The sequence below is a fragment of the Platalea leucorodia genome (assembly GCF_965183815.1).
Source record: "Platalea leucorodia genome assembly, chromosome: Z".
Lineage (NCBI taxonomy): Eukaryota > Metazoa > Chordata > Aves > Pelecaniformes > Threskiornithidae > Platalea > Platalea leucorodia.
The window spans coordinates 90,057,290-90,080,712 of record NC_138858.1 but is presented as its reverse complement, the minus strand read 5'-3'; the positions used below and the strand labels follow the sequence as shown (position 1 = coordinate 90,080,712).

The 23,423-nt window shown below is 39.1% G+C and overlaps 1 protein-coding gene across 5 annotated transcripts in view; it reads left to right on the top strand.

Annotated features, from left to right (window-relative positions):
- Positions 1-23,423, top strand: part of LOC309602389 (serine/threonine-protein phosphatase 2A 55 kDa regulatory subunit B alpha isoform) — a 45,566-nt gene that overhangs the window by 9,186 nt on the left and 12,957 nt on the right. For 3 of the 5 annotated variants that reach the window (XR_014230651.1, XR_014230652.1, XM_082335925.1), the window contains exons 1-2: positions 19,269-19,374; positions 22,284-22,381. Coding sequence is in view for 3 of the 5 variants with exons in the window: in XM_082335925.1 (XP_082192051.1) it covers positions 19,284-19,374; positions 22,284-22,381 (189 nt within the window). In the remaining 2 variants the exon portion in view is untranslated. Of the gene's footprint in view, positions 1-19,232; positions 19,375-22,283; positions 22,382-23,423 lie in introns of those variants that run through there. The other 2 variants (XM_082335923.1, XM_082335924.1) reach the window with 2 other exon arrangements.

Here is a 23,423-nt window from a genome sequence, read left to right as displayed (position 1 = left end):
TTGGTCCAAGGCTGTGCTGCTGTTGAAAACAAATGGACCTGTAGATTTTTACTGGGTTACATTGCAGTCGATCAGATCCCTGAATTTAAGGCTGTGTGGATGTGCAAACACTAGAGGTGTAAAGAAGGGGTGATGAAAACCTGTGCCTGAGGGCAGGTGGAGAATGCAGGACTGCCTCATTTGGCAGCAGCACGGGTCTAGGTAGGTATAAGCCAGTTGTCAAACTGCTGGGCAGTGTGACAGTTCTAGATTTTTTGAAATTAGACATCATGTACATGTGTGCAAACACACACACAGAGTCATTTATCACTGTGTTGTAAATAATCTTTTTGACAATTTTCTGCAGCAAAACTAGTACATGTGGAATAGATTTTCTTCCTTCACTGTCCACACAAGCAGTATGTGGGAATGATGTTGGTTTAGCATTGTTACCAGCTCTGTTAGTAAAAAGAGCTGTGTAAATATCAGTACAGTTTATTTTCTTGAAAGTTGTTCTAGAAAAGAATACCACTTAATTGGAAGATGGATTACTTACTGATTGCTTTACTGTAAAGCACTTTAAAAAGATAATCTGACAAATTATAATCTTCTCTTATCATGTCTTATCACTCTTAATATGATTTGAAAGATTGATCCCTTGTTTGGGGTTTTGACTTCACCTAAGCTAATGTATTGTGTTGCATTGAGATGCTGTAGAATTAGGCCTTCTTTGTTTTAGATGCTGTTTAAGTGTGCATACAATTAAATCTGCTATGTACTGTACCTCCTGTAGTAAAACCATCAATTACCGATGGTACCAAATTAAGGCTACCGTTTGTTCTTTCCTCTTCAGGAAACACTGTGCTCCCAAAGCAATTTCATTAGTATAAGATGCTTTTGTAACTGCCTTAAGGGTATTTTCCAGACCTTTTTTTCATATTTTCAATACTCTCTGATATGCAGTACAATAACTATGTCTACAGTATTTTTAGTATGGAGTGAAAAGTTTTGCAGAATGTCAGTGTTCAGTAACTGTGTGAAACTGAGGTTTACCCTTCTTAAAAAAAAAAAAAAAAAATGATTGAAATGAAAATGATTGAAATGAATGAAAACTCCTGGCATAGGTAGGCACTTATGTTGTGAATGTGAATAGAGACAACAGTTACCATGTTTCTGTGCAAATAAAAGGAGAGAAATAGGGGAAGTATGATACTTGATCCAAACCAGTTTAGGATAATCTCTTTCAAGAAGCAGTGGTGGGTCTTATGGTCAAAATAGCTACATCTGGACAGTTTTCTAGATTTTAAACTTGAGTGGAATATATGTAATTATAGCTTTGTTACATTGCTTTATAGGTCAGTTATGCTCTTAAAGCATGCACTAGCTAAATGCTACTTTTGTAGGGTTAGTATGCAAGTCAGCTGGAAATAGAAAGGACATTGTCATTCTTTTATGCTGTTACCTGAGCTTTTCTGAAAATAGGGAAAGCCTAAAAAGGTGTCCTCTCTTAAGAGGTAAAGTACTGATACTTTGTGTGTGTGTGCACTTGTTAATGATTTTGTATAGCAGGACTTCCCTTTATTGAATATACTGTTGCTCACTTTCTGGCTCCCCAAATGGGACTGCTTTAGGACATTGCTCTGGGCAGCAGGTAGTGTTGCATGATGGTGGTCTTGCCTTGTTCTTTTCTGTGACAGGAAGGTTTTGGTTTGTTACATTTGCTTTTAAAATGAAGATGCTGGCTAACAAGACATCAGGTAGGGTGTTGCTACCGTCAGTTAATAATATTACTGAAAATAATTAGTTGAGGCTTCTGTGCATGACTGCAATTTGGTTACAGAAACAGAAGTGGCTGCGAGCTTCTCTCTTCTAACTTACCATGCTTCTTTTAAGCACTGGAGGAGAAATTATTAATTTGGTCAGCCATTCTTTTATAGAAATGTATTTTCCTCTTAGCAATCCACAAGTGATAGCACCATTAAGAAAACCAGTGTATTTAGGTCACATGTTAAACCCTTTAGGCAGTTATGCTTGCATCTAATTTTGGAAGAAAATTTTAGGGTCAGGAAAAGAGGGTTTAAAAGAGTTGTATTGTAAGAAAGAGTGATTTCCCAGGTACGTAGAACGCGTTTTGTGTGGAAATGTTTCTTTTTGCATTTTCAATTGCAGTTCTTAAATTAATGCTCTGGGAATAATGTGATCTCCAAACACACACAGTTGGCGCTCTATGTTTTTGAGAAGTTGAGAAAAGATAATTGCATATATTCAGGAACAGTTAAGGTAATTGAGACTTCAGACTATAGCTGCTTATTTAAAATTTGGAATAATTTCTAATATATTCTTGTCTCTTAAATGCTAGTGGCTCTATTTTCCTTTTTCCTTGATGAATATAACAAGTATTCAGGGATCATTCTTTGATTCTTAAAAGTAGTGATGTCAGCTGGCTTTTCTCCTGTTAGTAGACGGTTAGAAGATGATTTGTGGAAATTATGACCTATGTGTGTTTGTGTATAGTGCTGATAAATATAGTCTGAAGGACATATTTTTTTTCAAATAACTTAAAATTTTAAAGTAAATTGGTCCAGCAGACAAGAGCTACATACAGACATAAATCTTTAGCTTCAACTCTCGTAAATATATCATGATTCTCACAGACACTTGTTTGAAAGTTCCTGGACTTTTTTCCAATGGAATTACATAACAAAACCCTAACTCCTCAGGTACTGTTCATGATGCATTGTGTAAGGATTCACTTACAGAAATATTGGGGATAATTTAAAAAAAAAAAAAAAAATCTTGGATTATCTTTTAATGATTGCAGTGTTCATCTTGTTTTGGAGTGAAGTGTGGCCTTGGTATGGAAAGAGGAATTAGAATTCAAATTGCATCCTGACTTGCCTGTAGGTTCATTGTCACTTCAAGTAGCTGCTGCTTTTCAGGAAAGAGGTGGTCCTTCCTTGTGCCTTTACCAGTTACTCCTTCGAGCTGACACAGATGGTCGCTTAGCTGCAGAGTGATCACTTTGGGAAACGGACCTGAAGGAAAATTGCATGTCTTGGATTACTTGCTATCCGGTTAATTTTGTCCTGCGTTGGCTTCCCCAGACGGATTTGTCAAACTGTAACAAATGTTTGTGTTGGAACAGGTAGCGGTGCTACAGGAATGGGACAAGAGATGTGAGGTGAATGGATGGATTGCTTCTCTTGGAGATGGGTTTTAAGGCAACATGTGAAACTATGGCATTGTGAACAACTTGCTCAGCCTCTTCCTCAGCCTTCTCGTGATTACAGTTGATATGTGCTTGTTCATAGACTGCCTTTCATATGGAAAAACTCTGCTTTCAGTGAATTGAGATTCACGTTTGAGGACACCTCTTCTAAAAGATCAATGTGAACAAACAGCGATTGAAGTTAAAGTCTGCCAACTTTTTCATTATATAGTCTAGCAGTGAGAAAATGGCACTGCTTTATAGAGGTAGTAGTGAAGCATTCATAAGATATTTTAGTGGAATGTGGAACTGGCAGGAATGGCTTTTTGACCAAAATTGTAAAACTTTCTATATAGTCCTTCAGCCTTTTCTCAGTCTGTTCTTATCATAGCTTCATGTTTTTGTTTTGGTTTTTTTGGGGGGCTTGGGTTTTTTTTAGCTGAATCTTACTTTTTTTTCCCCTCTTTTTTGTTTTCAAGAAATATCGAGGATCTTTCATTTTACTCCAGACCCTTTTCGAAGTCATAACCCACTCTTGAAAGTGGTGGGGGCTGGTAACATACCAGTTCTGTTACTGGAGCAGAACACATGCTGTGCTTAACCCAGCAATTTTGTCTCTGACAATATTTAGATGCCTCGGAGGAAAGTGCAGTGGGAAGACAGCATTTAAAACAAACCAAACCAAACCACTTGGAGATTCTGCACATCAGGTGGTTGGCTCACTGGAGCTTGTGGATTCTTTTCCTTGATTTGACCTGAAGAAGCTCATATCAAACCTGGGAATAACGGACATCTACTTGTTTCTGTAGCATTCTCATCTTTCTGCTGCTTCTGGAAAGCAGGGAAGTCTGTTCTAAGTTGCCATCTACAACTGTGCTACTAGGTCATCTCTCTGTTCTGTTGCTCAATGTTCCTGCACAAGGGTTGGTAAGCATGCATGTTGTTAGAAAAAATGGCATGACCGAGTGATTGCATCCTGTGTAGGAGCACTTCTGGCTTAATCTTTCCCTCTTGCTGGTTGCTATCATTTTGAAGAAGTCATCAAGAGAAGATCTTGTACGCAGCCCTCTTTGGTCTTGTAAGCTTGTTTATGTATATGTTGCAATTCTTTTTCCAGAAGTTTTACAATTATGTAACATTCAACTGCAAGTTGTTCGGCACCTTCCAGTGCATCTTCTTTCTAACCAGTGTCTTTTGACTGAGGCTCAAGTTTCTTTACAGAACTGTTATTATTCTTTTACTTTTTACCAAGTTTAAAGTTTAGATTTAAATTTAATTATCGGGGGGGGGGGGCAGGAAGGATTGACAGAAAGGAAGACTGGAAATGGAGGTAACTGAAATTAATCATCCAGAGTTGTTTCATCTGGAAGGTCACTAAATCATTTTAACCCCTCCATGCTTTGTTTTCCTTATCTGTAAAACTAGTGTGCCTGTTCCCCAAAATGAAGTTCCAAAACTTTTAAAAGTTACTGCAATGAACTTTGAGATCCTTGCAGGACAGTAATACTACTACATACTCTCGGCCTTGTTTTCAGCTGTTATAGAACTCTTCCAAAATCCAAAAAAAAAGGTCCTAATCTGTAGATAGAGAAGGTGAGAGATGTAAAATAATTAACTTAAAAGTAAAGGTCAGTATTTTGCTCAGATTAGTGACTATATGTATTTTTAAGATGTCTTATAAATATAAGCGTCTGCCTTACAGAGTTGTTAAGACTTGTAGATTCCATTTTGCATCATTTAGAGAAGGGAGTGTTAAGAATCTCTGAAAGTCCAGGCCAGAAACTAGCAATGGCCTCTGTTTAAAAAAAAATTTTTAAGAAGCTGAGGCATGTATGCTTGGGCCAGAATAGAAACACAGGAAAATACTTGCCAAGTGGGGCAAAAAAAAAAAAAGAAGAGGCAACTGGTAAAGGGAAGACTATTTTTTCAGGTTCCCAGTGCCACTAAAAAAGGCATTAAGTAGTAAAATGAACTGATAAAGGAGTGAATGCCCATAGCGAGTGAAGTAATCAGAAATTTTTATTCCACAGTCACTTAATAGTCAGAACTGTGTATTCATCTCTGCTGGAAACTTCAGTTGTACTTGTGACCTTCACAGGCGCTGTGCTCTCCGGCAAGCTGCCTGAAATTCATCTAGTGAGTGTGCCTCCCTCCCTCCTTCCCTCCCTCCCTTCCGTTATGGTAGGTAAGAGTGATTTTTTGCTTTCATTTTCCTCCTTTAGAAGGAGGCACTTTACACGTTGTCTGAGGCTCAATGATCTCTTGCATTCTACACATAAAGATTAAAAGCCTTAGAAATTTTTGGCCTTAGCTTTTGCACCTGAAATAAAAGCTTTGGTCAAAGAGTGTATGAGAAGAGTCTGAAACAGCATGATAGTTTCTAAGACTTGTTTTCATATCTACAACAGGAATGCACACCAAGTCACAGAATTTGAGTAGCTGATTTTGAAAGGCATTGCCAAACTATGGTATTTTTCTAAAATACTGCTACTAATATTTAACTTGCAGTTAATGTTTTGGAATGGCTTCAGCAAAAAGAGAAAAATCAAGATATTCCAGTGCTCTTAGTCTGTAGCATTCTCGGTGACAAATCAAGAAAGGCATTGCCTGAAGGCTTCTGTTATGTACATGCAAAACAATAGCACAGTATGTTATTTCCAAATATATTGTTATTTGCAAACAGAAGACTAACCATTGGCTTCTCGGCGCTGTGCAGCCTATTGAAATTCTGGCTGTGATTCCAGCAGAGATTTTTCCATAAATAGCTCTGTACTACTTCGGAACACAAACAAGCCCCTGAAAAGATCTAAAGTAAGGTCTTCTGAAGGAACTATTTAGCCTATGTCATTAGTGTGTACTTCGGCGTAGATACAGAGTGGATGCAAGGAATGTTTCTATAGGTTGAGGTGGGGGGGCTGTCAGCAGGAATTGAGAAGTAAATAGTTACTGATTCAAATTAGTGTTAGGGACTCATGAATCACCTGATTTGAGCATAAGGAAAAAAAGGATAATAAAAATGAACAAATGTAAGCAGAAGCAGGTATGTTTTCCTTTTAGTATTGAAGTTGGTTGTTTTTTTTTTTTTTTTTTTTTAAATAAAAGCCACTAGTTAATGACTTTAGGCATTAGATAATGGTTCAAGTAAATACAACTTGAAATAGAAATGATTTATTCTTTCAATGAACAGACATCCAAATTAAAGCATCCTTTTAAAATCTTTACTGATTGGACGCTTGGTTATGTGAAGTAATGCACAGCTAATTTTGTAGTGCAGGTTTTTCAGCACTATGTAGGTGAACATCATCTTGAATAAGTAATACAGGGGCAACTTTCGTGTAGATATGTTCAGTTATAATTGGTGTAAGCTATCTTGAGTAAGGTAATTTGTAGTCTTGAGGAGAAGCTTGTAAACATTCTGTGAATTAGAAGAAGAGGTGAGTAAATACTTCCGTGAGTTACGTAGTTCACAGGGCTGATTTTCGGCTAGTCCTGTTGCTACTAAATATTTTTTTTTAACAAAGCAGAAATCCCCTTTTAAAGGGAATCAAAGAGCATGAAAATAACTTTGACGTTTGTGAAATCCATGCTCTGAGTGGTAGGCTCTTCAGTGTCCTTCTCGGCCCCTGGTTATCAAACAAATGTGTTTATCAGCTGTCACAACAGAACGAGGATGGTATCACAGAGAATAGGGCTGACAGGACCTTGGGAGCTTGTTCGTATGTTCTCTAAATGCAAGTCTTTCAACTATACCTATTACTCCTGTTGGTCGTTTATTAAAAAACCTTCATCTGTGGAGATTCTGTGGTCTCAGAAGCATATATTTGAGAACTTAGCTACCTATAGTCTTGAATGACTTTTTTCGTAATGTCTAAAATCACTTGTGGTGAAGGAACACCTAAAATGTCTGTGGGGGGATTGCACGCTGGTCTCAAATGGAAACTAGGCCTGGTACCCATACCAAGGCAGTGACTTTGTGCTATTAACTGGATATAACTTAGTGGGAAGAGCAGCTTAACTGTTGACACTTCTTTTTTGAACAGTTCCCTGAGAAAATGGAAGTATAAATAAAACAGCTAGGCAATACAGCAAAGCACTTATGCTACAAGGGGTAATTAGCCTGTTTTTGGAGAATATATAAATTGCTAAGATGTTTATCATAGTGAGAAGAATGGAAGTTTGAATAAAACTTCTTCCAATTCTTTTAATGCATTTTCGGGAATCCTCATACTATGTACAGCTTGTATTTCATAGAGTGTCTTATGAGAATTATGGAGCACTTCTGTTAGCATTATGTGTAAATCCTGAAGGAGCTTAGTAAGTATGTAGTACTGCAACTTAAGCTCTAAGAATACAGGTTTTCCAGAGAGCAGTGGCTTGAGATGGAGTTCTGGTCTCCTGAATCTTTGCTCTGCATATGTTAATAGGATCATCTTTATCTGCAGGTCAGCAGGTATGTTTTCAGAGAGGTCAGAAATGGCAGCACTGTTCTCCTCTGAATAGAGGCTATTTAATTTCTCTGTTCCAGCGTAACGTTTATTCTGGAAAATTGCTAAACCTGAATTTTTGTCCTCGGCAGCGCTAAAATTGAGATGTTACTTTCTTGGAAATTAGGTATGCAGGAACCGTTTTGCTGTAGCTTTATTAATGATACGTTGTAAAGCAAAGCTCTGCAGACAGAAAATATGTTGGAACAAGTCATGTACCAGAGGACTAAGGCTAGACAAATGCTGTATTAGTGCAGAAATAATCAAATCTGTTACTTGTAAGCCTTTCTGTCTCAATTCTCCTTATATTGCTCAGTAAGTCTCTCAGTTTTGTGAGTGATAGGGACAGAACATTCAGGCACCTAAGGGGATCTTACATGAAGCAATTGTGGGCATGAAGTTAGTTCCTTCTAGAGTTAATTTTGTTCCCCTGTAATTAGGTACGTATGATCTGATTGTTCAAAGGACAAAAATTATGTGTAGCTCCCCAACTAAATTCTACGCAATACAAATACAACTTAACCCTTCTGTCATCTTTGTCCAGGAAGACCTCTCATAAATCAGTGTTTTGCTGGCTGAACAGTGTTTCTGTAATGGAAATATAACTAGTGTGGATTGTATATTCTACTGCTTAGTACAATTACTTTGTTTAAAGGGATAATGTATGGTTGAAAGGCACAATCCCTGTAGCAGTAGATGTTTGAAACAGGAGAATTCAAAGGGAAGGAAGCTCTTTTTCTTTCTTGTGTCATCTAGTCCATTATCACTGTGTCTGCATTAGTACTTAAAACTCTTCCTCTATAGTATCAACTGTAGAAGCAGAGAACGCTGGTACTGCCAGTTCCCCTCTTCAAGCAAACCATAGACTTCATATTCTACTGGGCTTACATTTTAGCTAAGATTTCACCTGGGGGTTAAAAAAAGTTGCTTTTAGATAGTTTTATTGCTGCAGCACCAAAGAACACTTGCTTGTTTTCAATTCTTTTAGTGTATTTAAACCACTCCTATAAAGGCTAGGTTGTATGACTGTTCTGGGCTGTTACAAACTTTGTTGATTGCCAGAATTCTGTGGCACTTGATCGAAGCCTAAGATTTGGGCTTCTCTATTTGCATCTAAACAGGGACACTTAAAGTTTCCAGGTTAAGTGTAACTGATGCATGCTGTGTCAAGAGTGGGGCACAAACATACCTAGGCCAGGTATCTAAAATGTCAGATGACTTTTTATTTAGTAGATGATGCTTTCAAAAGAAGTAAGTTAAGAATTATAATGCATTTAGGTTTTTAAACACAGATGTTGCTTAGGTAGTGCCTTTTCTCTACTTCATGTTTCTGTTGCTTTTGTTTATATTTCACATCAAAAACATCCTTTCTGACAGAGTGATAGAGTTTTCATTGCGATCGAAAGGGGATTGAGCAAAACTAGGTGTGACACACCCTCAGTAGGTGGGCCACTCTTCCCTTTTCCCCACCTGAAAATAGATTTAAGCTTCACAGGTTGGAAGCTCTCAGCAGTTGAATTTTGTGATGTTCAGAAAACTGAACCCCACGATAGCTTTCACATTTAACAGCTGGCTGGTATTTAAAAATGCTGAAATGTTGGATTTGCTGTTGGTTACCTTTTTGTTTAAAAGCAGAACAGTTCTGCTGGTTGGAGAGAGGAAAGCTTGTGGACAGACTTGAGGGTGTTTTTTTTTTTTTTTTTATTATATAGTATTGCAGTGGCTGCAAAGAACAGGCTCAAGGAGAAGCTGTGACCTTTAACTGCTTGTTCCTAGTTGTGAATAAACGTTGTAGTTCCACAACCTGTGAGATTATTCACCCGCCTTTCTAAGGTTATTTAAGACGGGCACCAGGAGTGGCTCTGGATTTCTGCCACTTATGCCTCTTATGTTTATGATATTAATAAACTGGTGTCAAATGTCCTGGGAACGGGTGATGCAGGTTGAAAGACCTTTGTTTCAGCCAACAATAGACCTGAATTAGTGTGAATAGGAAAAGCAAATAGGCACTTCCTGTCATATTTTAAGGAATACTTGAGTTTGGGGAAGCATGTGTATTAAGAGATTTAAACTAAATGCTCATCATCTGCTTTTTTTCCCCCTAGTAAAACGTTCCCTGTGTATGTATGCACATCTATTACTCTTTCTAAATATGCTTGCAGTACTAATAAAGTAAGGTATAATCCCATTTGTTTGAATAGATTCTTCAGGGTATTTTTCAGGGGAAAAACTCTAAACCTATGTATTAAACATCTAAAGAGGGGAATTGTCTTAGTTGTTGCTTTCCTAACTAGGTTTGTTCCTCCAGTTAAAATATGGAGGCCTCTTCCAAAGACTAGAAACTATTTGAATTAAAAATATCTGGGTGGTGCTTCAGACCACCTTGAGGTTCAGTTGCCTTTCATAGGGTATTGTAAAAGTCCAGAACAATGCTATTTGTGGTTTCAAGGCAGAGGATGCCTTTAGAGACTCAAGGGAATTCTTGTCAGGTATTAAATAACCCCTTATTATTGAGTTTGAGGTATTTTCAGGCTGATCTATCTTGCGTTGAATTGAAAAATGGCTCTGTCTTGACTGGTAATGTCTCCACTTCGCAGTAACTTGCAGATTGAATTATTTGGCTAGTGGTAGTCTTCCAGAGTTGCAGACGACTGTAAGAAGCTTCACGCACAGACACACCCTCCCTCCCACGGCATTCTCCTGGAGAAGCTGGCTGCTCACGGCTTGGATAAGTGCACTCTGCGCTGGGTTAAAAACTGGCTGGACGGCCGAGCCCAGACAGTGGTGGTGAATGGAGTCAAATCCAGTTGGCGGCCGGTCACGAGTGGTGTTCCCCAGGGCTCAGGGTTGGGGCCGGTCCTGTTCATTATCTTCATTGATGACCTGGAGGAGGGGATTGAGTGCACCCTCAGTAAGTTTGCAGATGACACCAAGTTGGGTGGAAGTGTCGATCTGCTGGAGGGTAGGAAGGCCCTGCAGAGGGACCTGGACAGGCTGGATCGTTGGGCCGGGGCCAACTGTATGAGATTCAACAAGGCTCAGTGCCGGGTCCTGCACTTGGGTCACAACAACCCCAGGCAACGCCACAGGCTGGGGGAGGAGTGGCTGGAGAGCTGTCTGGTGGAAAAGGACCTGGGGGTGTTGGTTGACAGCCATCTGAACAGGAGCCAGCAGTGTGCCCAGGTGGCCAAGAGGCCCCATGGCATCCTGGCTTGTATCAGGAATAGTGTGGCCAGCAGGACCAGGGAGGTGACAGTGCCCCTGTACTGGGCACTGGTGAGGCCGCACCTCGAGTGCTGTGTTCAGTGTTGGGCCCCTCACTCCAAGAAGGACATGGAGGTGCTGGAGAGTGGCCAGAGGAGGGCAACGAAGTTGGTGAAGGGTCTGGAGCACAAGTCTTATGAGGAGCGGCTGAGGGAGCTGGGGTTGTTTAGCCTGGAGAAGAGGAGGCTGAGGGGAGACCTTATTGCTCTCTACAACTGCCTGAAAGGAGGCTGTAGCAAGGTGGGGGTCGGTCTCTTCTCCCCAGTAACAAGTGATGGGACAAGGGGAAATGGCCTCAAGCTGCGCCAGGGAGGTTTAGGTTGGATATTAGGAAAAACTTCTTCACTGAAAGGGCTGTCAGGCACTGGCACAGGCTGCCCAGGGCAGTGGTTGAGTCTCCATCCCTGGAGGGATTTAAAAGAAGGGTAGATGTGGTGCTTGAGGACATGGTTTAGTGGTGGACTTGGCAGTGCTGGGTTAACGGTTGGACTTGATGATCTTAAGGGTCTTTTCCAACCTTAACGATTCTATGATTCTATGATTCAATTCCAGGATGGGAAGGATCATAGGATAGATCCGCTTAGGTGTATGCATAAAATACACCCTTAGAGGTCCTAGTAATACGTGGGTGAAGGCAGCTCCTGGAGGACTTGAAACTGTACCGACAGAGCTACAACTAATGTTTTGCTAGTTCCACAGTGTGAACGTTTTTTACATGAACTAATGTTGGAGCTAGGTTAACCTTATTAGTTAAACGTGCAGTGCCTAAGTGTTGGCAGCCAAGTCAGCAGTAGTTTTTTGTGGTGTTTGCATCTGAACTGATCTGTTGTAAATGTATTAAGTTTCCCCCTTCTCTGAATGCGAGTAGACTGAGTGCTCCTTACTCTGTTCTCCCAGACAGATGATGTTTAGCTTAGGGGCAAGACAACATGCTGGGAACTCTGTTGGTTTGCAGCTTCTTGTGAAGTAAAGATACTGCTGTGGTCAACTTATTCTCTGTCACCTCGTGGAAGAAGGGGATGTGCCTATTGGTTTCTTATGCATGTGTTCTGAAAGGAACTGCAGTAATGTCTTAAGGTTTAAAAATAGAAAGTAATTAATCAAGGTGATGAGGGTTAATGATTTCTATCCAGAAACCAAACAGCTTTGCATTTGTTTATATAGAGAGAACATTCTTCTATCTGCTGTTGTTATGGGTGTAATATGAGAAGATTTTTTGGTAGTAATTTTTGAAGCGCTTTATTAATAACTAATTTGGGGTTAAAAAAAACAAACCCAAAACTATTTAGTTCTCATCAGATGAAATGGTTTCAAGGAAATAGTTCAAAATTGTTTTCAGCTAACATACACTAGACCTATAGGGTTTTGGTTTGTTTTTTTTTTTATTATTCTTTGGATTTACAATGAAGTTTGCATAAAAGGAATTATAGAATGCAGTGCCAGATTTGGTGAGCAGAAATAAAACCTCTACAGTCAAGTGTATAGCCCGGTGGTTACAGCAGTTGTGGTAGAGGTGTTGCTTCACCAGTTCCATGGTGGATCACAGTTTTAAATCAATTTAAGGTGTAAAAGTTCTTTCCCACAGCTCATACTAGTTTTTCATGTGAATGCTTTAACTCCTTTCACAAAAATGAAACTTTTAGGTCATTGTAAGTGGTAGGAAGCATGGACCAATCAGTTCACATTAGTGTGTGACACATCTGTTTTCAGAGTGCTTGGAGTTGCTACTGTTTGTCATCTCTGTTTTCTCTAATGCCACCACAGGTGTCTTGGAGTCATGTATACTGGAGACTTTGAATTTCCTACTATAGATGGAGACAGGAAGCCTGTGGTCTGAGGTTTAAATCAATTTCCTTTCTCTTCTAGCAATGCCAAATTCTAACCTTGTTTAGGAAACTGTTGTAAGTGTAAGCTCGTGGAGACTCTACATATAGACAGAAATGCACTTAATTGGCATTTTGGTTGTGGGCTCGATAGCCTTTTGCAAATACAGCTGTGCCGTCTGGAGATGTGGTTGCTCCTGAGCATGTTCCTTGCCCCCTCCCAGCAAATTTGTTCATCTAATGCCTTCAGTTCAGTCTCAATGAACTCTGTTAGCTTAGCAAAAAACCAAACTGCTTAATGTAACTGAAATCTGTTAGGGATCATTCACAAAAGTTTGAGGTGGTGGTAGTGTCTGTCGGAGGTGGTGATTATAGTGTTCCCTGCAGTACTTTCTGCTACTTCTGAAAGTTGCTGCTGTTTTAGCACGCTCGTTCGTTGGCCTCTTGCCTTGGTCTGAATATGGACCACAGGGGAAACTGGTGATAAATGTGATGGTGGAAACTTGAGCTGAATGGAGATGTTGAAGCTTACTAATGTTGGCCCACAAACAGCAGTTGCCCAGTGAGGCACAGGAATTGTTTACCAAACACAAGAATTAAAATATTTAGTATGGTACTGCTTATACAACTTAGACTGAAATATTGAACACAGTGTGCTTTCTATGAATTGTGTTTAAACGAGGAAGTTGCTTTGATATCACAGTTAACTTAAGATCACTTAAAGATTTCTGAATGTGTAAGGAGCTGCTTTTCCAGATGAGAGGCACTGTATTTTGGTAGATGGTGATTCTGTTCCCTACTTTACTATTATCTTGGTAAAATACTTCACTGCATATTCATTATTATTCTGACTTGTAAAGGTTTTTGAGAGTCACTTCTGTTCCAGTTTTGTTCTCTGCAGTTCTAATGCCATCTTCTCACTATTGCTTTGCAGACAGGAGCAGCTTCTGTTGCGTAGGACAGATGGGTTTGGAGCTGTATTCTTCTCTAAGCATTGAGCCTAGTAAAGCTATTTAGGGGAATTACTAGCCTTACATAAAACCAATGGCAACAAGATTAAGGCTGGTATCACTGTATTATTTCAGTGGGAGGGAATGGAAGTTTGCGGCTCAGTAACTGTTGTGTTTTCTAAGAAGGCTTAACAAAAGTAGTTGTTCGCATAAAGTTAGAAAACCACACAATAACATTGTTTTGAGCTTAGTACTTAAGTTGCATTATCTCTAGACTATCTAAGAACATGTTATAAATGCATCTGTAAATTCAAAGCTGTCCTAATACACGTGTATCCTATGAAATAGTTGTCTTGCAGTACTGGTTCCTTCCTGTAGCATGTACTGTTCCTGCTTCCATTCAAAAAAGTGACTGAATTCAAGCTCCTACTTCTGAAGGCTGGTGATAACAGAGTTCTTACTGTCGTTGCTAGTAATGTAGATTTGGCAGCATAAAGAGTAATCTCAGAAGGATGCGGCGTACTTAAGGATACTATGTGAGCCATGCTTTGCCATTGAAGAGTAGAGCCCTGCTTATGTATTGGCCCACTGTGAACTGAATCAGAGTTGCAAGGTAGGTATTGGTCAGGTTAATGTAACTTAGGAAGCTACAGGAAAAAGCTTTATCAGGAGGGGTCCAACCTTTATTTTAGGAAACTGAATAGAAAGTTAAAAATAAGGTGTATAATAATAATAATGAGTAAATCACTCAGGCTTTCGAATCCAAAGTTGAACTCCTAGTTGAACTAGGACTTGCCTGTTCCAGAAAGTGATATTTTTCCTCAAAGACTGGCAAAGAAGGGGAGAAGAAAGAGTGGATAAAAGAAATGGGAATAAAGGAAAGTCCAAGAAATAGAGGGAAAGTATGGTTTTTAGGACTGCTTGACAACGTTTATATTTGGTTTTTACTTAGGGTGAGTAGTTTATGCAGTGAACTTCAGATGTGAAGTACTACATGTATTCACTATTTGGAGACTGGTACCTTGTGCATATATATTATGCAGAGATACATATGTAAATAGGACTGGGAGTGTCTCAACATTTAAATACATCTTTACCAAACAGGACTAGAATGCTTTCAGAATCAATGAGGAAAATGATGAGTTCATGATGATGGCATGTTTTTTATTTTCAGCATCACAGGGCCTGGAGCACTTGGAATGAATGTGAATGCTAGAGAACACTCTGTAAATCTTTCTCCCTGTGTGTAGATTTCCCAGGTTTGCACAAGCCAACAAAACCAGCTTAATTACTGTCTGCTGCTTGAACTGCATCTTCGGCTCCGGCGTGTTTGTGTTCTAATACCGCTAGGGCCAGCAGCAGTGTGAAGCTAGCTGGCCATCATACAGATTCCACTCCCCTCGGCTGTTAAGGTGCTTTGTGTGCTCTTTGTGTGCAGCAGTATTGCAGGACTGGTACTTAGGAGAGAACAAGTAACCAGCTGGCTCTTGCAATGCTTCATGGCACAGACGTGAACATTTTTGCCACAAGGGTAACCCCTTTCTTTACTTCTGTGTTGCATGTATTTCATCCCATCCTCATATTTCTGAGGAATTAATATATTTTTAATGCCCTCTCCTAGTAAAGAAGAGGTCTATTTAAAGGACTTCTGGAATGACTCTTGAGAAATAAATTGAACAGTAGGAATGCCTTCTCCCAGCTGCCTTTGGTTTTGTTGCCTAGTCACTTCTGAGAGACGGAATGAATGCAGAGAATCACTCTTGAAAGTGAATGAAGAAAAGGGAAATGAAGGCAATAGTAAAACCAGTCATGGTAACTTTAAAGTATGCAATCCTTGTGTTCCCTTCCCCCTCTCTACATACATAAATTAGGGATGAGGCTGGAATGCAAAGGGTGTTTCCTTTTATACCATCAGTCTAAATAGTGCTTGCCATTTTGCTTTCTTATTCTTTCCCTGGTGCGTATAGTTGTGGTATCCTGTGTTAGGAGCTCTCTTCTCTGCAAACACACACGTAGAGTCACTCTTTCTTAATCTTATTTAAACAGCCTTCCTGTTCACTTTGAGATTAACACTTTACTGTCTAGCTTCAGAGACTTAATACACAATATAATAGGACTCTTGATAAGTGTGGTAAATCAAAATCTTGCAAACAATGGGGTGATGTTGGGATGACTCAGACATTCAGAGTGTATTGTGTAGCTTCTTAAAATATTTGAAGCTTTGGAGGAGCTTTCGTCTTCTCTCTGGTGTTGTTTTTTCCCCCCAACAATGGAGTACATAACTCCAAACTAGAATCTTTACTAGAAACAAGAAAGTCCAATAAAACCTCACAATTTTCTGTCATTAGCTGTGACTTGAGCTTGAGTTTTTGGAAGTTGCATCTGTTTAGTAATCTGAAAGTTTTGTTCTACCCTGGATTAGAAAGGACCAAACAATTCACAAGTGATTTCCAGACTCTTAAGGTCTTCAGGTTCTCCTGGACAGATAGATACTCTTGCTCAGTTTTGAGCTTGTTGACTATCTTTAGAGATAATCTAGGAAGAATGGCTCAGGTATGCTCAGTAATTGTGCGTTGAATTCAGATATTTCACTGTCTTTATCCCCTATGATGTTTATCCATTCCTGTGCTGCTGCTTCAATTTGAGGATTTTTGAGCTTCCTTGGATTTTAATAATAATCCTAAAAGTTGGTTTCTTAATGTTTCCCGTTCCAGACAGTTTCTGAAGTATCCTTGGAATGATCAATTGATGTTTAGTTTGATCAAAATAGCTTCTTCCATACTTAAGGCTGGCAAACTGAGGAGGTGGGCTGCACGTTTGGTCAGTGAATTGTCTTTTTACTCCTTCGGACAGAATTACCAACCTATAAGTAATCTGCTCGACATTATGCACAAGATTTGTTTGAGTTGCTCCTTTGGAAAATTCCAGAAATGGTATTTTGAGCCACTGGGAAGGTGTATAAACAATGAAGAAGTACCAAAATGCTTTTTAAATACTACAATTCTTTGTTCAGTCCTTGGAAGCATCAGGAGATTGCTCCACTTGTGTAAACATACTGATTTACTTGCTCTCTGCCTAGGCAGCAGATCAACGTGATTCCAAAAACTTGCACAGAAACCTTTTAGGTCTGGTGAAATAAAGACGCTCTTTGTTCACTGCCATGATTGACTCGCTGCTGTAGAGTAGGTGACATGTTTTGCCTACCAAGCATGTTTTATAAGCAGAGTTTATATAAAGTTCATGGTACATTAAAATAGATAGCCTCTTCTGTACTAATAAAATACCTTTTATTCTATTATTGGAAACAAATTTAATAGAGAATTGCTTTTCAGGTTCACAATGGGCCTTCTGGAACTAAGTCATTGGATTACAGTATGGTTTGGCTTGTTTGGATTGATAAAGCTGTTCTATTCCCTTATTCCGTAGACTTGTTGACAGTGGTAAAACTTCAGCACTGCCCTTTCTCTAATATTTCAGAAAACTTGCTCATGATAGTGCATGTGTGGTTCTTGTTCAGCATTCACTGAAAAGTGTGGAAGGCCCCCAAAGTGTAAAAATGTTTTTTAATGTCTATCGCTGAGTTCTTCTTATTGCAAACATTGCTTTCCTTTAAAGGGGGAAAAGGCATTTGAGATCTGTTGGATTCCTTTATTATTCTATCTTTGAACAGTGTAATCTGCCTATTTTTATTTGAACTGGTCATCTTTCGTAAGTGCACTGGCCCAGTGCCTCAGTTTTTCAAACCATCTGTATCCTGCCTGACATGACAGGTGAATTACTCAAAATAGCAAAAGTTGGTGTAATAAATATTGACTAAACATTCTGAAATGGTGATTGTTATCTTCAGAAGCCCACTAGGAAACAAGTTAGGTTTGTTTTGAGTGGCTGTTCTCTTGTGAGATGATTAATTAGCAGAAGTGTGCATCTCCCACTGGTTAAGAATTGCTTGGGAGCTTCTGGTATGTCTCGCTTTCACGTGGTGAATGGTGAACATGTTACTTGAAGCATTACTAAAACTTCGAGATAAATGTCTTCCCCCACCCTGTCCCGTTCTCTGTCAAAGCTAGACACCTTGTTTTGATTCCTTTGGTTCTTCAGGTTCCTGTCTCCACGTCTACCATGGGAAAAGCTAGTCTTACATGAATCTAGGGAAGATAAGTGTCCAGGCCTTGCGGTGGTTTTGATTTCTATTGGAGCACTTAAAGTGAAGATGTATCATTGAAGCAATACATAAAAAGCTTAGAGCAGGTTGTGAAAATAAAGATCATGTGCAGAAGAAAAAGCAACCTTGACAGCAGTTGCAAGAAACTAGATGGGAGCTGCTGTATCTGGGGGAGCTGTTCAGAGGTTTTGAGGACTCCCGGGAAAGCAGACTGCCCTGTTGGCGTGTGCTGGTAGGTCAGGGGCCAGAAGCCTCTCTTTACAGTTCAGTAGGATTTTTAATATCTCTGTCTTGGTTTGGCTGTAGTGTGTTTTGTTTCTTTGATACAGGGATACAACTGCACAGTAGTTCTGTGTTTGATTATAGCGTTTCACTCAACCTGCTGCAAAACATTTTCCCATGGTGATGTACATGCGCAACAGCAGTAAATGGGCTTTGGGTTGTGTAGGTGATTCCCCCCACCCTTTGCTTGTAGATCACTGAAAACCATTATTTGGAAATATTTAGTAGTCTTGAAAGTGTTTCTATGGCATTAACAAGTGTCTATGAAGGGATATTTAAGTGGAACTAAAGGACAACCATATACATCTGTGCCAAGAAGTACTTTTAAAAACTATAGTGACCCCTGAACTGTCTATCCCAAGTTATGCAAGAGGGAGAAACCTAGTGCAGGTATTGCAGGTATGCTACAGGAATGTAGATATACGTTTCTGTCCTGTTTTTTGCTTTTGTCACAATGTTGTCCTCATCTCGTGTGTTTGATGTTGCCCTGTAGTATTTTAAATGTCACGCTTCATCTTGGTGTCAAAGATGTCTCAAGATGCTTGGGGGGAGGAGAGACACAAATCTGATCTCTCAAGGCATGGGTAACTGTGGAAGTCTATTAACAGATAACGTTATCTTAACTGTATCCTGTGTGGGGTATGGTTATCAGATAAGGTTTTGGTGGTTATTTATCTCTGACACTGGTGCTTGCAGAGGAGGGCATTGAAATGGATTCAGCAGTAAACAATAGAATGCATCCTATTTCCAGAAGCCATTGGTGTTGGTGACAATGGAGCACCTATACATCTGCTCCCCCCTCAGATATTCCTCCCTAGTGCTCTTTGCGTGCAGAAGGGATCATTTACAACCTTCTGGACAGTGAGAGCAGCCCTCTGTGTTTGCAAGACTCCCACCTAGAGACTGTAGCAAAAATAGCATGCACAAAAGGGAGGAGGCAGAGAGAAGGCAGCGTGTTCTATAGATGCTCTTTTCCCCGTTGCAGCGCTGGAGGACTAAAATAACCCTACATGTAACTATCACAGGAATTGCAGTTACCATTTGAAAAGAAAAGGATAACATTGATTTTATTTGGCAACGAGGGTGTTAATACAGATGAAAATACACAAGCGAATCAGTGCACTGCGGAAGATGAAATGCTTCCCCTGTCAATTCTCAAACACTATTAAATCCGCCCAGTTCAACACCAGTGCCTTGATGTCTGTCTCTTTCTTTGACCAAGGTATGGGAATACAATATTCTTAATGGTGAGTTATTGGATTTAAAATGTATGATTGGTTGCTTTGCTCTTCAGTACTGATTTTTGTATAAAATATGCATCTCAGCCCTGTTTTGGGACTAGTTAAGCAGAAATCATTTTTTCTGCCTACTTTTTTAGCATGTTTGTTTTGTCCTTGGGAAGGGAACAGTCCAAGATTACAGTGTAGAAGGCACATCAGATTCTATAGATGTAGCTTGAGTTTAAAAACTAATTAATAATTTTCTGTTGTGATTGCTGCTAAGGAATGTATATTGTTTCTAATTTAAAATTGATCCAAGTACTTGAAAATATCTTTTGCATAGTGTCGATGAGGCACTGGAGAGTTTGGAGTACCTTGTCACCACTGACTGAGGCTGCTGGACTTCCAGGAGGTGTGGGGATGTTAGCACTGAAAGTTGGTTCATGCACTTGAGCCTGCAGACAAAGCAGGACTTGTATCAGCTTGAAGATGACTGATACCAAGCTTGGATGATATTGGAAGTTAAAATAAATGCAAAAAGTGAGAATGTCTAGAATTGTTACAGAAAAGCAGTTAGCTTTCTGCTATACATGAGACCTGTATAATTAAATACAATATGTATTACATCAGCAGACCTAAGAAAATGGAGGTTTTATCTCTTAATTTAAGGCTTTTCTGGCTGTTGTTGCTGCCTATGATGATAAAGCTTCAAGCCTAAGGCTTTTCACCTTGTAAAACTTTTCAGTGACTTGCACCGAGTAAGTACTATGATGAATTTATCCATCTATTCTTAGATGCATGTATAACATTTTTAAGGCAAATTTTTCTTTGCTGTTCTACTTCCACATACATGCACATATTTAGATTGATAATGTGCTGTATCGTCTTCTCTGTTTTAAGACTGGCTTAGCTTGCAGTGTTAAATCTCTGTTTTTCAAAATAGTAATCATTCTGTATACTTCTCATTACTGAGAGCTGAGTTACCTTGGTTTTCTTCAATTAATTGGTAACTTCTTAAGCTCTTCTCCTATCAGAGGATTACAACAATGTGGTTTGCATTGTATGGAATAGTCAAAATCAGATTGCTTGGTTTGCACTTCACTCTTTCTGCATACTGGATTTGATTAATTGTATATTATCTTTATGCCCTGTTCACCTGTGAAAGGTACATATTGCATGCCATATCTTCTTCAGGGGAAAAACAAAAATGATGTGCACTCAAATCAAGGTTTTCCTATGTGTGATCTGGATCCTGGTTTATCTACATACAAGCTTACATCATATATACGTCCTTAACACAGTGTTCTTGAGAAATTGCAGTCTGTTTGTGTTTCAGCAGTGCCAGATAATCATAGCAAGGGAGGTCGATGGAGATAGGGTAATCTTGTGTTTATCCTTTTTTTTTATACGGCAGTTTATGCTGTATATTAGAAAACACAACTGAGCTGTACATACCTGTTTGTGCCAAGAATCTGACTCGGCATCTTTTGCCTCTGTTTGAGGATTTTGCAGCCGAGTTTGGCCTGCTTGTCTAGGCTGTCTTTGCATTGTGCAGTTTTCAGACAGATAGGCTGCATGCTTGTAGCTGCTGTGTAATGCAGTTATTAAAGAACAGCTTGCTCATGTCCTCAGAGGCCACCGCCCATGCGTTTGGGACAACCCGAGAATGATGCAAGTTTCATTTTAGTATTAAAATGAATAAGAGGAAAATCCTGCATGTTTCACTTCTTCAAAATGAAAGAACTCTGTTGCTGTCTACGATAAGATAGCTTCCGTGATAGGCTGCACAATAGTGTCTGTTTAAATCCAGACTGTATCTTTTGTTTAGCAGTAGCTTTCAGTCTGTAGAGCAGGTACCAGACCTTTTTTAACTCTAAAACGGAGAACGAAGAAACCGTCCAACAGAATACATTGTTTACCTGTGTTAGACTGATGTGAAAGCAAAAGAGCCTGAAGACTTGCATATGTAAAAATCTTAGGTACTTTCTTCTGCAGAAAAATAGATTTATATAGTTGTATTGCAATTTGGAGTTTGCGTTCAAAGAATGGTTTGGCTTCTGATTCTACTGTTTGAAGGTATAAGGGGCATGTGTGCGTTTGAAAACGTGAATTGGTATGCTTAAGCTTCAGTTGTAATTTGTCCTCTTTTTTTTTTTTTTTCTTCCCCCCTGTATAAACAGATCAATTTGGTACTAGGCATGACAGGTTTTTTTGTCTATGTATATTCACAATTTAATTTTAGTACCCCATATAAAAAAACTTGTGGTAATGTAGACCTTCCTCATCCAGAAAAGGTACTCATGTTTCTTAGAGACTGTTGAATTTATTTCTTAATTTTCCGTAGCTGTTTTTGTTCCACATCCTTGCATTCCTTAGGCACTGATGTCTGAACATCTCCACCCTGATATGTTTTGCCCTTAAGTTGTCAAATGTGTGCAGAGTCCTTAAAAAAAAAAAGGGGCAAAAAGCTTTGAGATCATAGGGATAATGAATGTATCCAGTTCTTCTATCAGAAAGAATGGAGAAAATAAAGGTGTGAATGTGTATATATAGTCTCTCTCTGCTGTTACAGCACATGCTGAAAATCCATTTCTATACTGTACTAGGGTAGCAGTCGTAACAGAAAAACTGTTCTAAGAAGTGATGATATAAAACCTTTAAAAACAATTTAGTGCACAACACTGAACTTGTAACTCTGGCATGGTGAACTAGGAACGGGTTTTCAAACGTAGAGCTTTAAAAAATTACTTCTATATTTTTGAAGAAATCCCTACTTGTATTTTGTAACATAAGTATACTTAAACTGAATGGAAGTATGCATTTTCTTTCTTGCTTATAATTGTAGCTTTCTTGGCCACTTAGTATTTAGAAGAATTACTAACTTGTGGGGTTTATTTTTGTTCCTATGCAGCGGATATCATTTCTACAGTAGAATTTAACCATTCTGGAGAGTTGTTAGCAACAGGAGACAAAGGAGGTAGAGTTGTCATCTTCCAACAGGAGCAGGAGGTGAGTGCTGACTACTTAAAGTATATTTAGTATTCTCCTCTGTTGCCATTCATTTTCTTTTTGCAGAAAAGGAGCATACTTTTATAAGAAACTTTACACAAAGTGCATGCCTGTGTAATAAGTGATTAAAATAATGACGTTTTAAAGTGAAGAAATTATTGAGAACTTTGCGACACTGTTAGAAATTAATTTAAACCATTCTGGGCTTCAGCTGTCGTCTAAAGAGTGTTTAAAGCGAAAACAAAAAAGGGGGGGTAGGACACAAAAAGACCTGGGGGAAGCTGAAGTTGGTCATTTTACAATTACTGTAGTTGGCTGTGATTATTATTTCAGATTTCACTGTAGCTGGGGAAATAAAAGTTGCCCTTGAGTGAGTATGTAACTGTGACCTAAGATGTCCTTTTCCATTTTGATATCAATCAGTTAAAATAGTTTGAGGTTCTGTCAACATTGATTCCTTACAAGGATCCAGGGTTTTCTGCTGGTTAAAATGTATCACGTGGAAGTCTCAGAGGGAATTCTCTTTTCAAACTATAGGACTACATCCCCCATGCTGCTTTTGAACTGGAGCTGTGGTATTTCTTCATGTCTGCAGTAATTTTGCCTGCATTTGGAGTTAATGTTCAGCCTGACTAGCTGCTTTGTCTTTTATACAGAACAGTATTTGCTGGTAGTAGTATTTAATATATAATTTAAAGTATGGGAGTGGAAAACATTGAAGGAAAGTAACTTCCAGTGTAGTGAAGGCAAAGCGTGTAAACATCAATGCCTTGACAAATTGTTTTTCCCCACAGAAAGTATGTTTGTGCGTGGGTCTGCATCACTGTTTCTGAATATAAAGAAAGTTTGAATTGCTGCTCTCGATGTATTTACTTTTAATTTTATGCTGTAAATATACTGATTACAGCTTTTTGTCCCCCATGAGATCTGCTTTCTCTGATGCATCCCATCTCTGCATCAGGTACAGAATTCCTCCATCTCTTCTTTTAGAGCGTAAGCTTGTTTCTTTACACATGTGCTTAGCTAGCTTTCAGATGTTTAC